We start from the raw sequence: 14,264 nt of genomic DNA, 5'->3' as shown, positions 1-14,264 counted from the left end.
CTAAAACTGAATGTAACAGCATCTAATTCTTGCTGGTTTTTCAGGGTATGTATTTCAAGTATAATGGCTTTAAGGTACTACACGAACAGGATATGTAATTAAACACAAAACTTAAGAGCTTTAATCTTGAGATTTTTTTTCCTTAAATTCCACATTGACTTCCCCACATGTAGTCCCCACATTCTCTCCTGCAAAGCTTTGTACTCCAGTTACTTTGTTTTGTAGGTGGAGTCTTATGAAATAAAGCTGATTCAAAGTTTTAAATAGAAGGCGATATAAATAAAAAAAAAAAAAAGTGAAACGTCTTTTAAAAGAGGAGGGATGGAGAAGGAATTCTGTTAATAGTGTAAACGTAATCTCGAAATGCCATAAACTTTACTGGGAGTTTCCTGATAAGCTATGATCAAGTGATTGCAAAATCCCTGGTTCAGATCCTAAATAAACCATGCCAGGTGTTTTTATTTAGAGACCAACTGTAATCAGTCTTCATTGCAGGTCATAGCTAGTAACCAAGTTAAACACAGCCTTTTATTGGTGATCAGTAAGACATATAACTAAAAACTAACTTGGGTTTGAAATGCTTCTGGGTAATAATACATCCAATCTTTTAGAAACTTAAGAAGGGATTAATTTATTGTCCTTTAGTGCACATCAAATTGGGCAGTTGATGGCTCTACCTTCCTTTTTTTTTTTATGCCTTGATTCCTTATTGATCACCATAGTAAAAACACACCTGTATATGCTGATAGTTCTCTTAAGCTCAGACTGTGTGCTTACCATTGGGTCTTTTGATTGTTAAATAATAATTCTGATGTTGCATAAAGGCTACATACTTTTATTTGCTGGCTTCATCTTTAGGCTGTTTTTGAGTCACTTCTTTCTCAGTCTTCTGTTCACTTTTGGCACTGTAGAAATAATGTAGATGTACAAAGTAACATACTAGCGTCTTTTCTTTGATAAATGTGGCTGAAGAACACAGTTTTATTTACAGGCATATTGTCAGGCTCCTATAGCTGTCTGTGCAAAAGATAGGAAGCTAGAAGCTTGCTGTTGAATTCCCAGTCCTATTGATGCATCACTGTATGATTAATGACCTTACTTCTAAGACTAGGAACACAAGAATAATGGATGTTTTACTGATGCTTTCTAATCTTAAACTTGGTGCTTCAGCATGAGCTTTGTCTGCAACTAAGAACTATTCTGTTTTAGAATGGTCATTTCTCACTTTCTACCAAAAAAAAGACATTAACTTTACAGTTGAATGGAAAGGCAGTTTGATTTCAAAGTATAAACTAGGCTCGCTCTTTACTTCTTTCTTTTCTATTTCATAGTTAAATTTTATTCCTATAGGAGTTGATCTTATTCAAAGGCAGAACTTCTGCTTTAAAGATCTTGCTAGCCATGTCCTGAATTCTCAAAGAATTGTGAAAGATGGGCCTATGGGCTGATCTGGAGACTTAAAGACCTGAAATCTTTTGGAGCAATAACAGCTTGATCTCTTCTAGAATAACAAGTATGGGAATCCCACCACTTCTGTAAGAAGTCTTTTCTATTCCTTGCTGTTTGTGTGGAAAACAATTCAGATGTGTAGTTTAAACTTTCTTTGCGGCAATTAAACCCTGTAATGTTTGTGCTGTGCTTATACCTAATAGGTATGAGAACAAGTTTTCTTCTCCTTTGTAGATACTTTAAACTATGTGAAGCCTGTAACTGTCTCTTTCATCTCTTCTAAATGCTTAATTTTCCTACTTAGTGATTCTGATTATTGGACAAAAAATTGGAATATGACATGTCTTCTGATGGTCTTGCCTGGACTTCGGTAGGCTTATATCCTTCTGAAGAGTTGGTATACAAAACTGGCTATAAAATCTAAGTTAAGGGCTCAGAAAGGCCAAATAAAACAAGGCTTCAGTTAGTATGTGTACATCCTGTGTAAGAGGAGTATTGCAAGTTCGGCACCTTTGCAAGATTTTTATTTTTTAACTGCTGTTTAGATTCTCTTCTGTGGAATTGCAGTCAGCTACTCATTCCATGTTTTGTACTTGTGCAGCTGATTATTGCTACCAGAGCATAATACTTCATGCTTATCCTTATTGAATTGCATCCTTTTTATTTCAGACCATTGCTCCAATTGGGCAAGATCTTCCTGAATTCTATTCCTGCTGTCCAGAGTGCTTGCAGATCATCTGCAGGTATAAAGATAGTCTGTACTCCACTGTCCAAGTCATGGATTAAAGTATCCTATAACACACTCGGAGGAGACCCCTGGAGAGCTCTGTTTGATGCATCCTTCCACTGAACCATTGGAAAGCCACGTGTACAGAGTAGTTATCAATGGTGGACCCGCTTTGTATAAGCCATGTTCTTACTTATGAAAATGTCATGCAAGATGGCATTAAAAGCTCTACTAATTTTATAATGTGATCACATCTTCTGTGTTTTTTCTATACGAGGCCTGTTAATTTTTCTCAAGAAATTTTTGTCTGACGTAAGCTTCTGAAAAAGCCATCCATGTTGGCTTGCTGCTGTCTAGGTAATAATAAATAGGTGGTTCTGCTTTGCTTTGGTCTTCCTCTGAGGTATTGAGCACAAGTTGTCTGACCTGTTATTTTCATGTTCTTCAAAGACAGGTGCTTAGGCCTTTTTAATCTTCTGGATCATTCCTGTTCTCAAAGTTAATGAAAATAAGTCAGTGATATTGAGAGAGAGAACTGTCTGAGGTGGTCTAGTGTGAATTTTTTATTTTGCCACCTTGGGGAAAAAAAAAGTGTGGTACTCTTCACGTGTTCCTCCTCTTGTTGCTCTTAATTGCTGATGTTGGTCAGTAGTTTGAAGATTGAAACATAGCTTCAGCTATGTCATGAACAACGATGTTACTATTTCTCCTTCAAAGGTAGTAGCTGGAAAAAAGGCATCTGTTCAGCAGCCTCTGTATGCCAAACTGATACCCAGCACTTCCAAAGCCAGTATCATTATTTAAACTAAAAGGCATTTATCCGTATACTTGAAAATTTGCCAACTTTCATGGGTATGGTTTCTAGCGAAGCAGAGCTCTCTAGAATAAAGTTTGTATTTGGCATATGCTTGTCCTGATTAATGGCAGCGGGTGGATACTCTTTTGAATATGAGGTGAGACTTTGGATGTGGTTTAGACTTCCCTTTTAAAGGGACAACATGAAGTTTCAAGTACTCGGAGAACTGAATAAATTCTCATCCTTTAAATTTAGATCAAATTTCTGTTGCATGAAAACTTGTTAGAAATGGTAGCATCGGAGTGTGTTGTGAATATTGACGTTTGTGAGCTTTTAAAGGAAATAAATATGGTATGTGTTGTAGGACTTCTTTATAGAGACACGGAAGCTTTTTTTACCAAGCGAGATACAGTTTGAACGTTTAAACGTGCTAAGCTAGTTGTCTGTCATAGTCTCTGGGACTGGAATCGAGCCTCTCTATCCTTGGGAATACCTGTTCTCGTCTCTCACCAGAGATGGAGGAAGAGAAGTGCCTGGTGTACCTCCCGTGGAAGAGGAGGTGGGCTCTTGTTCTCTGGTTCAGCGTCAGGGACATCCTCTTTCTGTCTGGCTGTTGGCTCCACTGTGTCAATCTGCCAACAACTGGGGCTGAGTCTTGACCTCTTAGACACGGCTGTCTGCTGGGGAGGGGACCTGAGGAATCTGCTTTTCTGGTCCAGGCTGTCCCTACATTCAGTTAAGGCAGTGTCAGACACAGCAGCAGAAGGCTAGATTATACTACTTCTGTAAGCCATTTTCTCAATTGTTTCTGCAAACTGAAAGGAGTTCTTTAGTAATTCTCTAACCTTTTATTGTTTGATGTGGCTAAAAATAGATGCCTCAACAATCTGAAACTCAATCATATTAGTTCAGACCTGCACATTAGGCATCATTCCTGTTACCTCTGTGGATTTGCTTTTCCTGTTTACGTAGCACCCCCCCCCATCCCCCCTAATTAACGTCTTGCTAAAAGATAGCTATGGAGTAGAAAATGTTCTCTTAATTGTCTGAAGTAATGCAAAAGCAATTTCAACAGCAGGGGGTACAAATGAGAATTTAACGAGGAAAACTTTTTCATACCTTTCCAGATACTTGCTTAAGAGTAGTACAAGAATATGTAGCATATAGGGTATCAGTATAAAAATAGACTGTATGAAATACATGCTGTGTGGTTATAAACCACAACTTCTTATACCTGACAATAGCAACAGGGTTTTATATGCTGCAAGTAAACTTATCTTGGAAGTTAAATGACTTTCTATTTACAGTCACTTTCTGAGGAAGAGACTTTTTTTACATACTCCTCGCAGACAACTGAATTAGAAAGAAGAGCTTGGGCCTCCTCTTTCTCCTCAACAAAGGAATGCTCTCTTGATCTGCAGATGCCAATTGCTTTCCATATGTTAAGTCCCTGTATCACTCAAATGTCCTTTAGCTATTGTGTTGCTCTTCCTATAATTAGTTGTATTTAGTTGTCACTCAAGTGTGCAATACTTCTTATGAAAACATAAGTACTACCAACATAAGAGCATGATATTTATCAGCTTGATCAAGCAACTTCTGTAGCAGGTTTTAAGCTAAGTTCCAGACTTGCATGGATTTTTTTTTTGAAGGGTAGAGTGGTGAAGGTGGGAGAAGGAGTGACAAACACTTCAAACAAGTGATTCCTGATCGCTGCTGATGCACAAATATTGTTATCCTTGCGAGGTTTTTGGTATACACCTGCCATGGGAATCAAATTACTTCAGATAGTGTTTTGTTATGGTGCTGCTTCTGTGATTTTTTTTTTTTGTTTTGTTTTGTTCTGTGATTTCAACTATACAGCAACTGTACTTAAATGGAAATAATTAAATAACCTGAAGACAGTTGCTTTAAGAAGTATTCTTGCCATAAACACAGAAAAGGGATGGGCTTCTAATGTTGGTATAAACTTCCAATTTTAAAACTGACTTTAAAAGGAATTTGAACTAATACTAGCTTTTCTGAAGATTTTTCAGCTAAGCTATTGTATTCTTCTCTAGGGCTGGTATAGCTATACCAACGAAAGGATGAACTGCAGTATTGATAAAAGGAGTTTCTAAGCTTAAGTATAATGCTCTGATACAGCCACTAGTGGTAGAGAATTTTGACTTTGTGCTTCATCCAGTATCTTGTAAACAGTAAGTGTTCAGATAAGACTTTGGAGAACTAAGGTCTTCAAATTACGCTCTTGGTATAGTTGCTATCTATGGGGCAAATGCGTGTTGAACGAGGAGGGTCAGGCTGTCTCAGGGGTTCAGCACTGGTGACAGAATTTATGCCGTAGTGTCCGGTTTTCAGCAAGGTTACTGGTGCCTGTGCTGAAGGCTTGAGACCCATGGTGGTAGCTAGAGCACACCGATTTACTGCTTGGCAAAGCGCCTCCAAACAGCAGTTGCCCTATTGCACATCAAGAAGGGGAAGCATGAGGATGACTGACAACCACTTACAAAGTTAGCAATATTTTAGATTCCACTTTTCAATTTTAACTTAATCTGGTTTTCAGTTGTAACTTAATCTGTCGTAGCTTGAATGTGGCATATTTAGCTGTGACGTCTAGGTCCCCTTGGAGAACTCGTGTGTTTTGCATATAAAGTAGGGTGCTAAGTAGAATAGAAATACTGGGTACTGTTTGCAGAGACATTTTGTGAAATATGAAAAATGTGAAACGTATCTTTTGAATTTAGGTATGTATAGCATTAGAGTGGTATACAGCTTACCTGTACAAGATTGTCAGCATGACATGAGATGTGTCATTAATGGCTTTACAGTCTTTTTACAGTAGCAACTTGAAATAGCATGAAAATCCATAGGGCTTGAGGATTACTTTTTCTTTTTGAATCAGTGTCCTTAATGGAAACCCATAGAAACATTAAGGCCTTTCATTCATTAAACCATTCTTTAGGCATTCTGTGAAGTCTGTAAACTTTTGGACATAAATTTAACCTGTCTGGACAGCTAATTTACTTTGTAATGCAGGTTGCATAAGAGAGAGTATTTTTATTACGTACCCATTTTCAATATGTCTGTTTGATTCTTGGATCTCATAGGAATCCGTCAACTGCATTCTACCAAGCGTTCCATTTCAACAAGTTACGTGAGTCAAAGACCTTCTGGGATAGGTATGAATACTTAAGTATGGAATGCATACGTGCTGAGGTATGCATGAACAGCTTCGCTCTATGCAAGTTTCTCGTCATTTTTGTTTGCACAGAACTGCTACTTGTGTTTAGAACTTCATATTGGACTTCTGCAGCCTGAAGGTCTGAAAGCAGTCATGGAAGTGAAGTATTTGTACTGAAAATTAAATAAGTCTGAAATATGACATGACATTTTTTTCTTCCTCCTTCCATTATGCATGTATCATACATAATGTGTAAGCTGAAAGAGTTTAATGCTACTCAGCTACTAGCTGACCTGCACTAAAATATTTACAGCTTCCTTTTCCAAAAAAAGGCAACTTTTTGGCATTGTGGCTATTGAGTCCTGTATCAGAAAACAAGTTATGAAAATGTTATATTTAAATACAACTTTGCCAAAGTTAAAAATCTTTCAGTCTCAAAACCAGGAAAGGAAGCTTTCTGGCTTGCTTTCATTCTGCTTAAGTAAAGCTAGATGGGGAACAAATGTGAACCGTGACAAGATACGAGGACGAAGTAAACCTACCAAGTTAACATTGAACTCATGGCGAGAAACTGCAGTGAAGTGCAACAAAGTCATATCTCTTATGGATATGACTTGTCAGAGATGCATTACTAATTCATCAGTAGCTGCAAACTGTTTCTTTCCCGCACTTTAATGATTTTGAAGGGGTTTTTTTTTTGTCAGCATTAAGTTGAAGTCCTAGTGATTATGTGACTTCATGCCTTGTGATGCTCTGGCTTGTCACAATACTTCTGCTTAGCAAGCTCTGTAGAAGCTATTGAAGTATTGATAACTATTTCATCATTGTACTGGCTGTATTTGACTTGAGAGGCTTTTCAACTTGCAAAGCTTAACTGAATCCTTTAAAGTTTGCTTGGCAATAATTTGTATAGCGTACAACACTGATGGTTAAAAGTAATGCTAATGCATCCTGCTCTGTTTTTTGCTGAAGTGCTAGCATTAGGCTGAGTTTCAAAAGCACGTCTTCCTTTTCTAGCAGAAGCTTGTACAAATTTGCATTTTTGCTTTAAGCTCTGGATGATGCCATTTTCCTGTATTTATGGGACAGAGTTGGTATTTAGGTTCCAAGGACTTCATTATTTAACTGAAATAAACTTCAGGGCCTTGAATACAGATTTGGTAGTTAGACCAAAGCTCACTTTAAGGTCTAGCCTTCATCTGTTTCTCTATTTTTGTGTCTCTTAACTTGAAATAGTTCTTAAGATGAGGAAGCTGATTAAAAAACCCCTAAAAACAAATACTTAATGATTAAGATTGAGGCTTCACAAATCTGAGGTTTATGTACAATGTCTGAAGCAAGTACTGGAAGCATGGGATATAGAAAAACATTAAATTCAGGTAGAAGAATGTAAATGGCTTCCTTTTAAAAAGTCTTGCGTCTTTGCTGTTGAACACTGTGGTAAAAACAAGTATTTGTAAAAACACAGAAGCAAACTCATCAGGATTGATGCAAGTTTTAAATTTCTAATCTGTTCAAATTCCAAAGTCTCTGACAGGGTTTAGCAGGTTTTGCATTTATAACCCAGTTATTAGATTTTCTTAAGATCACGTTATGTAGTTTTGCTTTACTAGATGACTGAAACTGAAAAGCTTTCAACAATAAACTTTGAATGAAAACCTAATGGAGGGAACTTCAAGAGCATAGCCAGTAAAGCCAGTTCTGGGGAACGCTTCACAGGGTAGGGGTATGGTGGAGCTCAATTGTGTGGCTCTGCCAGCGATGTGCATCCTGGCAGCAGCAGCAACAGGATGGGAGACTGACGGTGCCCTGGTAGCTCCACTTTGCATAGGCAGGACAGCCTCTGATGCAGGTGGGGATCTGTTGTCAGACTTGCGTAGTTTGATAACAAGTACAGTGATTTGGGGCTTTTTTTGTGATCTCCAGTTTGTGAAAGAGAAATCTCTGCTGTGAAAACGATAAGCTCGTCTAATTTCCTCAAATCCCGTTGTTTCCCCATCCCAAAATGTGGGAGTTAGCACACTGCAAAACATAAGGATCTTAAGCTTGCTGGCAGTAGAGGCTTTAGTGTAAACATAATAGAAAATCTTCCTGTGTAATTTCAGTATTTTTTTTTCTAACAAATACAGATTATTCTCCTATGAGCAGCCATCTCTTGGGACCATTTGAAGTCAGCAAAGCTAACCACATGCTATTGCAATAGACAGTAAAAGATTGCTTGGTAATTGATTGGTCCAGTAAAATAGAGACTTGTTTATTTTTCACTAATATACCATGGCAGGGAAGAGTGCTGGTAACATTCAAACCATTAAATATTAGTGAAATACTAGTTGTTACTGACACATTTGCAGGAAGCCTGCAAGTGGTTTTCTGCTTAGTGTTCACGTAGGTGTTAGTGTTCACGTAGGTGTTGCTAAGGGCACAAGTCTCATGGGTCTTTCTTTTCAACTGGCATGGTTACCGAGGGGATTAAGAAGGGGAATAATATCCTTGGCATATTCACATGAGTCTGGGTGACTGCTCCTCTGTACCTGTATTGCCTTTGTATGGTAATAGTGCCATAGGAGCTTTAGATAGGTTTGCCTAAAACATAGCTATTGTTGGTAAACTTGAATTTAAAGCAGTAGGATTTATGTTTCCGTTGCACTTTTGTGCGAAGCTTTAAACCTTCACAATATAAATTAACTCATAAAATGTGGATTTTCTCCCCACGTTAACACTCAGATAAATGTAGTCTAAGTGTTGCTGGTAAACGTTTTTCTTCTTATGTAAATGTGATGAATTAGACAGCATCTCTTCATGTGATGGATTTTGCTAAACTTCCATTTCCCTATTCCATGCCTTTCTGTTAAATGAGATGCTCCTTCTAGAGACAGGAGAAAGTCAAGAGTTACACATCTTCCACTTTTTGATTGTAGCCTTATCTGGAGGTTCTTTTAGGGGTGAAGCTTTTCTGATTTTAATTTAAAAGTCTAAAACTCCATGTGAAATTTAAACAGAGGCTTAGGAGGAGGCTGACATTTCATGTAACACACTGATCCAGTCAGTGTTGTGGTTAACGTGTTTCTTCTTGATGCTTGCTTCTCATGGAAGTGGTGCGCAATGTGACTGTCTTCATGCATAGGGAAGAGTGTTTGGTTCATTAGCGTAATTCAGAAACTTAACCAAAACTATGAAGGAGCCACATTAAAGAAAAATGTCAAAAAAACCCCACCCCAAAACCAACCAACAAATCCAAACCAATTCAACTCAAACAACATCTTGGTTTTCCCCAGAACTATTCTGTCTTTTATAGACCTCATGTGTTGCTTCTAAGATCAATTTTGATGTTGTGTTGAATAATTGATCTTCAGATTTTCATGTAAAACTGAAGAAAACGTAACTGTCCTATGGAAGTAAGTACTTCTCTGTTTGACAGAGGAGCTTACTAATGTGGAGCTTAAGTAGACTTGCAGGGAAAGCCAGGCACCTGCCAGTAATCATGAGGCTGCAAATTCACTGCCTCAAACTTTCTCATATTCTCACGCAGCTTTGACAAAGAAAAATGATGCAAATCTGAAATACTTGCATAGATACTCTTTTAAGGCTGGATAATTTATCATATTGGGAAGCTATTATTATAAAATCTCATAACTGGATGAGGCTAATTAAACATGCCTTAACTGTTTCAAGAATAGACAAGGTTTCTCTGGACGGACTAAATAGCTCAACTGGTGGTAAGACATGAGGAGTAGCTGGTTAAGTGACTACAGTAGCTCATAAATGAGTAAACCAATGAGGGGAAAGAATAAATTAACACACTGTTTTAATTTGTAGTTCACTTGCGAGCAAAACAAATGTGGGAACACTTCAAGGTACCTTACTGTTCCTTCCAGAAAGATTGCTTGATAATTTGATTTAAAGCAGTAACAACGAAAGAGCTAGGGGAGATCGCTTGGTTCAGGGATGTCTGTCTCAGACAGTGGTGTATAACATCTTTTCCACTTTAACCTAAAGCAAATTAGATCTAGTACTTTAAAGGAAGAGTTGTCTTATAGAGGCTATTGGACGAGACTCTTGGTAGCATTGGTGTACCCTTTTGTAGTCTGTTCTGCAGGCAGTCTTTTCCACTCTTGCAGGGTTAGCGATGTTGAGTAATAGGTTTTATGTATCTAAAAGCTTGAGGTGAATAGTACAGTAACTCTTGATGCTAAAATTTAAAAGCAATATCAAAAGCAAGAAAACTCATGCATTCTGGCAGTCTTCTGGAGGGTGACTTGCTGCTAAGAAATTCCTTGGGAAAGTACTATGCAGATAATCAGTGATACAGCTGAATATGGAATATATTTTTTGTTACTGACTAAAAAACCTGAAGCTTCAAAATCAGTTTACAACATCCAGTCAGTAGGATTTGCAGTCTCATTTAAATGTGAAACGCTATTAACTAGTCGAGTACTTGACAGTGCCAAAGTAGGGCTGTTTATAACTCTCATTCCTAATGCATCCAACGTTGGCGTAAAATACACACATTACTGAGGACTGTGGAATTTCTAAAAATGAACCACTGCATTCTCTTTTTGAGCCTATAGAGTGAATTAAGCTGCAAATGCCTTTATTTTGAAATTTGATTCCTAGTCTTTCTACCTAGATTTTGAGTGAATTTTGAAGTTGAGGATGTGTCATTTAAAAGGATGATAGTTATATCTAAAGACTTTAATAGTGAAAACACCAAGCTGAGTACAGTGGTGCTTGTTGAATTCACCATTGAAATAGATCTTGGTGCCTACGAGTGTGAGGTGATGTTGAAGGTTGAATTTTCCTCCAGCCATTAACAGGTTAACATTAAGACATTAACCTTTTTTGCTGTCTTCTGACCCACTCACCCTCAACTTTTCCATTAGTCATTTATTTTATTTGCTTTCCTATTCTGTGAACAGTGTTGTTCAGGTTTTGGAATAGTCTATAGTAAGTAAGCTTTCTTGAACTGCAAAATTATGCTTTACAAAGAACACTTGTTTGATCCCTGAAAATACAGATATTATATAATGAATTTGTACACACATGGTATGTGTTGTGCTAACAGGGCTACCAAACACTTCTTTAAACAATATTATAGCTTATTGATGATACTGAAACACCTTTCCAATAATATCCTACCATACTCTTGGGATACCATGTCTCTCCATAAGAAAAGTTTTTGCAGCAATGAAGTCAGAGTTATACCGAGGCTTTTAAGAATGCGATGCATTATGGAAAGTGGGCTTGCTGTATATTGTGTAACATGCATTTGAAATCAGACTTGCACTTAGACTTGCCAGTTCTCTTCCCATTTTCTTAATCCGTATGTACATGATTGTCCAAGACACTTCTCTCACTTTGTTTGCAAGACATTTGAAGCAAAAAAATTACAGTGCTATTCTTGAGTTGTTAGGCATATAGGAGAGATATACCTAAAATACAACATAAAGAATTCCGAGGTGCAAGCTGTAAGTATTTGATAAAATGCTTTGTTCCAAACGCTGCATACCTAATTGTGAGCTATAGCTAAGCAGTGTTATTGGCAGTCAAAATCTAGTTTTCCCCTTGGTCTTTCAAAGTGAAATGTGAAAACATTACATTTAAGCCACTAGGATTTTTTCAACAATCAAAATATGAGGATTTCTCAGACTAAATAGGTTTTGCCTATTTAGTGTGTAAGGTAGAAAAATGTTGGTTTTACCATCCATCTCCGGAAATGGCAAACTGTACTTGGTAATCTTTGTCATTTTTGCTGACTGTAAATCTTGCCTTGCACTTGATGGGCTTCAGAGTGATCTTGGTATACCAATATAACCTCTTTTTGGTCAGAACCTTCATTTACGTAACCTTAACTTGGAGGTCCAGGTCAAACTGAGTTGTTCTCTTAAATTACAGTGTGTATGTATGGTAGCTACTTGGCTGCAAACACTCAGTTTGGGGGGGGGTGGGAAGCTTGCAGTTAGGGGGAAAAAAAAAAATTATATGCCTAATGCATCCCTTTCAACCATCCTACATTACATGATGCGGATTTTTGTTTGTGTTACAGCTTTGACAATAATTGTCAGACTTATGTAGTTCCTGGAGCAATCAATTTTGTCTTTTGTCTAAAAGCACAGCATAGTAATTGGTCTTTTTGTATAAGAGCTAAATAGCGTCTTTCCACTTCTAACTCAAGAATTTGCAAGTTGAGGCATTGGATATACAGTGGATGGTGCACTCACGGAATGTATCAAACTGTTTCCAGTTATGACATCCAAAAAGACTTATTTAACAGATTTTTTCTTTTTTTCCTGGCCTCTTCATGAGGACTGGATTGTGTCTATAAACTTCATTCTGCAGCCATGAGATAAAATATTTTTATACAAACTGGGATTTGATATCAACAGCTAAGGATTTGAGAAAAAACCAAAATCTTAAGATTTGGCAGCGTATTTGGACTGTACCATAAGAATAGCTGGCACTGGAGTACTCTGCTTCTGAATGTCTCACAGGATATATTTTGTTGTGGGAAGCACTATGAAATTAATAAAGGACAGAATCATACGGGAATTGTGCTAGCATAAAATCTAATTCTCATGTGCTTTAGAAAGTGAAGTGAAATATTGTCATCAGGATAAGACCGCATCTGACTAACTGAAGGCTGCTCTGTCAGCGTGGAACTTCTCTTGGGGTGGGCAGGCGGTGGTCCTGGGCTCTGCCTGCTGGAGATGAGCAGGATGGACACCGGGATTTGTACGGGGAGCAGGTCTGGAATCCTGACTTAGTACTTTGATAATAGCGCAAGCTGCTCTGGGGATAAGGGCAACAAGAATATTGAAACGAATAAAAGTAGTGTGTAAACTACTTATGGCTTTCAGAACTGTCTACTAGTATCACTTAAGTGTAAAATATGGGTGGGAGAGCGATAGTTTCTCTGGCTCCATTCAAATCACACTAATGGGGAGGGACAGTTCTTATACCCACATTGTGAACACTGCACTCATTTAAAAGGCAGACAAGAATTTGGAGCACAAGGTACAGCATGGGAAAGGTGCTTCTGCGGTATGCCATGCAGGTACGAGTGTTTCAGGTGATGAAGGGGAAGACTGCCTGTCTTCCACTTGAGAGGCTTTTTCATGGAACTGATCGAATGCCTTAACTGTGAGTGGTGTAGTGGACTTTATTTTTTTTAAATAATCACACTGCAAAGTAGTTGAAACAGGAATAGAACAACAAAGTCCCAATCTCAAATTCAACTAGAAAAGTATTGACAAAAGGTGTATAATTACACTGTAAAGGTGCAGAAGCAGATCCCACTACAAAGCGTGCTGTTTGCTTTAATTTTGCTCCTCTTGTCTTTATCTCTTTAGAGCTGCCTCACCTGACTTCTAGAGTGATGTTCATGAAAGGCTGTATCAGGGACATGGAGCAGTCTTGGGGATTTCAATGACTCTTGAACACAGACTTTTTTAACAGAAACACGTTAATTCAAGATGGAAAGGAATACTTAACCTTGTCATGAATTATAAATACTTTTTATTCTGAGGAGGTTTACCATGAACATGGCTTGAAAGAGGCTTAGAAGACAGTAAGACACTGGCACAATTTTCTTGTGAAATGGGTGTTTAGCACTTTTGTTTTAGATTACAAGCTTTGTTCAGTTTAGAAATAGAGGCTGTTACTCCCGCAGTCTGAAAAGCTGATTCCCTCTACTTGTAAATGCTTGGTGCTAGGTACGGACAATTCTTGTGAGACTTGTTAAAATGGATTTCTCTAAATAGTGTCATATTCTTTCAATAATTGAGCTTTGTTTCATGTACGTAACTAATACTGCTGAGCATATTGCCAATACTCATTTTAAAAAGCCTTAAGTAGTTTTTTCTTAACACTTGGTTTCAGTGAGTGTTACATATTTTCAGAGAGGCGAGTTTCCAAGCATGACTGCAAACCTTGCATTTTTCCCGTATGTTAACTTTTTTCAACATAGCTGCACGCTGCTGATAGCAACTTCCATCGCTAGGGAGCATTATCAGTAGTTATCACTGGCAGGCCTGGTAAATAGTCCAAGAACTGCCGTCTTATGTCAGACCCGGAGCTGTGGAGTAAAATCGGACCACTGAGACCTAGTATGGGAG

General features: G+C 37.9%; 1 protein-coding gene across 4 annotated transcripts in view; it reads left to right on the top strand.

Moving 5' to 3' along the window:
* Positions 1-14,264, top strand: part of TSC22D2 (TSC22 domain family member 2) — a 30,779-nt gene that overhangs the window by 13,029 nt on the left and 3,486 nt on the right. The window contains exons 2-3 of one of the 4 annotated variants that reach the window (XM_076341548.1): positions 6,080-6,151; positions 13,500-13,621. The exons of 1 other annotated variant lie outside the window; for it this stretch is intronic. In XM_076341548.1, the coding sequence (XP_076197663.1) occupies positions 6,080-6,151; positions 13,500-13,521 (94 nt within the window). In that variant the 3' untranslated portion in view covers positions 13,522-13,621. Of the gene's footprint in view, positions 1-2,118; positions 2,193-6,079; positions 6,152-13,499; positions 13,622-14,264 lie in introns of those variants that run through there. 2 more of the 4 variants (XM_076341545.1, XM_076341547.1) reach the window with 2 other exon arrangements.

This window comes from Aptenodytes patagonicus, chromosome 6 (genome assembly GCF_965638725.1).
Source record: "Aptenodytes patagonicus chromosome 6, bAptPat1.pri.cur, whole genome shotgun sequence".
NCBI classification, from domain to species: Eukaryota; Metazoa; Chordata; class Aves; order Sphenisciformes; family Spheniscidae; genus Aptenodytes; species Aptenodytes patagonicus.
The sequence above is the reverse complement of the archived record's forward strand: the minus strand, read 5'-3'. Positions and strand labels throughout refer to the sequence as shown.